At 34.0% G+C, this 1,187-nt stretch overlaps 1 protein-coding gene across 1 annotated transcript; it reads right to left on the bottom strand.

Moving 5' to 3' along the window:
• Nucleotides 1–512: 512 nt before the first annotated feature.
• Nucleotides 513–877, bottom strand: syce3 (synaptonemal complex central element protein 3). Its single transcript, XM_060926905.1, has 2 exons — nt 769–877; nt 513–670 (listed from the first exon to the last, which is right to left on the bottom strand). The coding sequence occupies exons 1-2, from the start codon at nt 875–877 to the stop codon at nt 513–515; spliced, it is 267 nt and encodes an 88-aa protein (XP_060782888.1).
• Between the last annotated feature and the right edge of the window lie 310 nt (nt 878–1,187).

Below are 1,187 nucleotides of genomic sequence, written 5' to 3'. Positions count from 1 at the left end.
TATCTGTGGACATTTCCATTTTTCTCCTTCTGGAACAGACCAAATAAACATTAAGGAAATATTGAATAAATACAATGAAATATAACCATAAGAAAAAAAGGGGGGAAAAAAGAAAAAAAAAACTCACACTGCTCAAACAATAATACTCGACATGGCCCAGTCTGATATTTTTATTACATTCATTCATTCATTCATTCATGCTATAAATAGAGTGTAGAGACTGTTAAAGTGCTCAATGGAACAAAACCAGCACTGAAATGTAATAGATTAAAAATAAAAGATAAATACAAAAATAAAAGTTTGGCATCTGGTGAAAAAAAAAATCTAAAACAGATTTCTGCCACAAAATTATCAACCAGAATGTACTTGTTTTTTATTCATATCAATAAAAACAACAAATCAATACGACGTAAATTTTACAGCATTTTCCTAATAGTTTAAGTTGATAAATAAATTTCAGAAAAACACGTTCAATAAATAAAAAATATCAGCGTCTACTCCTGGGTTTTCTTTTAGTCTGAAATTGTACACTGGTCAACTAGATTGTCTTTGGAGCCGCAGATAACAGCTTTACACTGGACGAACTCATTCTCCAGTTTCTTGAGGGATTTTGCAAGTTGAGGATCAGTCCTCAGTACCACCATGTCGTATGCCATCCAAGTCAGATTCACTGGGAGCAAAGAATGGGAAACGGTTACTACGCTGCTAAGGTAGCTAGCTTTCTGTCAAACAGCACTACAAACGTGAACTGTTGTATATGTATGGCACCTGAAATATTCTCCATCTGCTCGGTCATCCTCTCTAAATCTTTACTGAGCTCTAAATTTTCACGACCAAAATCCTCGCACTGTTCGCCAGATGAAACCTTGTCAACCATCTAAAAACCAAGATAAGCAAGCTAGCTAAATTAGTTACTGAGTTCTAGCTAAAATACGCGATATTCAGCCACATTTGTATATACAGTGGCGCTTGAAAGTTTGTGAACCCTTTAGAATTTTCTATATTTCTGCATAAATATGACCTAAAACATCATCAGATTTTCACACAACTCCTAAAAGTAGATAAAGAGAACCCAGTTAAACAAATGAGACAAAAATATTATACTTGGTCATTTATTTATTGGGGAAAGTGATCCAATATTACATATCTGTGAGTGGCAAAAGTATGTGAACCTCTAGGATTAGCAG

The sequence above is a fragment of the Neoarius graeffei genome, chromosome 8 (genome assembly GCF_027579695.1).
Source record: "Neoarius graeffei isolate fNeoGra1 chromosome 8, fNeoGra1.pri, whole genome shotgun sequence".
Classification (NCBI taxonomy): Eukaryota; Metazoa; Chordata; class Actinopteri; order Siluriformes; family Ariidae; genus Neoarius; species Neoarius graeffei.
The sequence above is the reverse complement of the archived record's forward strand: the minus strand, read 5'-3'. Positions and strand labels throughout refer to the sequence as shown.

Bases quoted from the DNA above. Each gene is read 5' to 3' on its own strand.
- syce3 (XM_060926905.1), bottom strand. From the start codon at position 877: ATGGTTGACAAGGTTTCATCTGGCGAACAGTGCGAGGATTTTGGTCGT. The intron at 671-768 runs GTGCCATACATA...CTTTGCTCCCAG, and splicing joins GCAGATGGAGAATATTTCAG to TGAATCTGACTTGGATGGCA.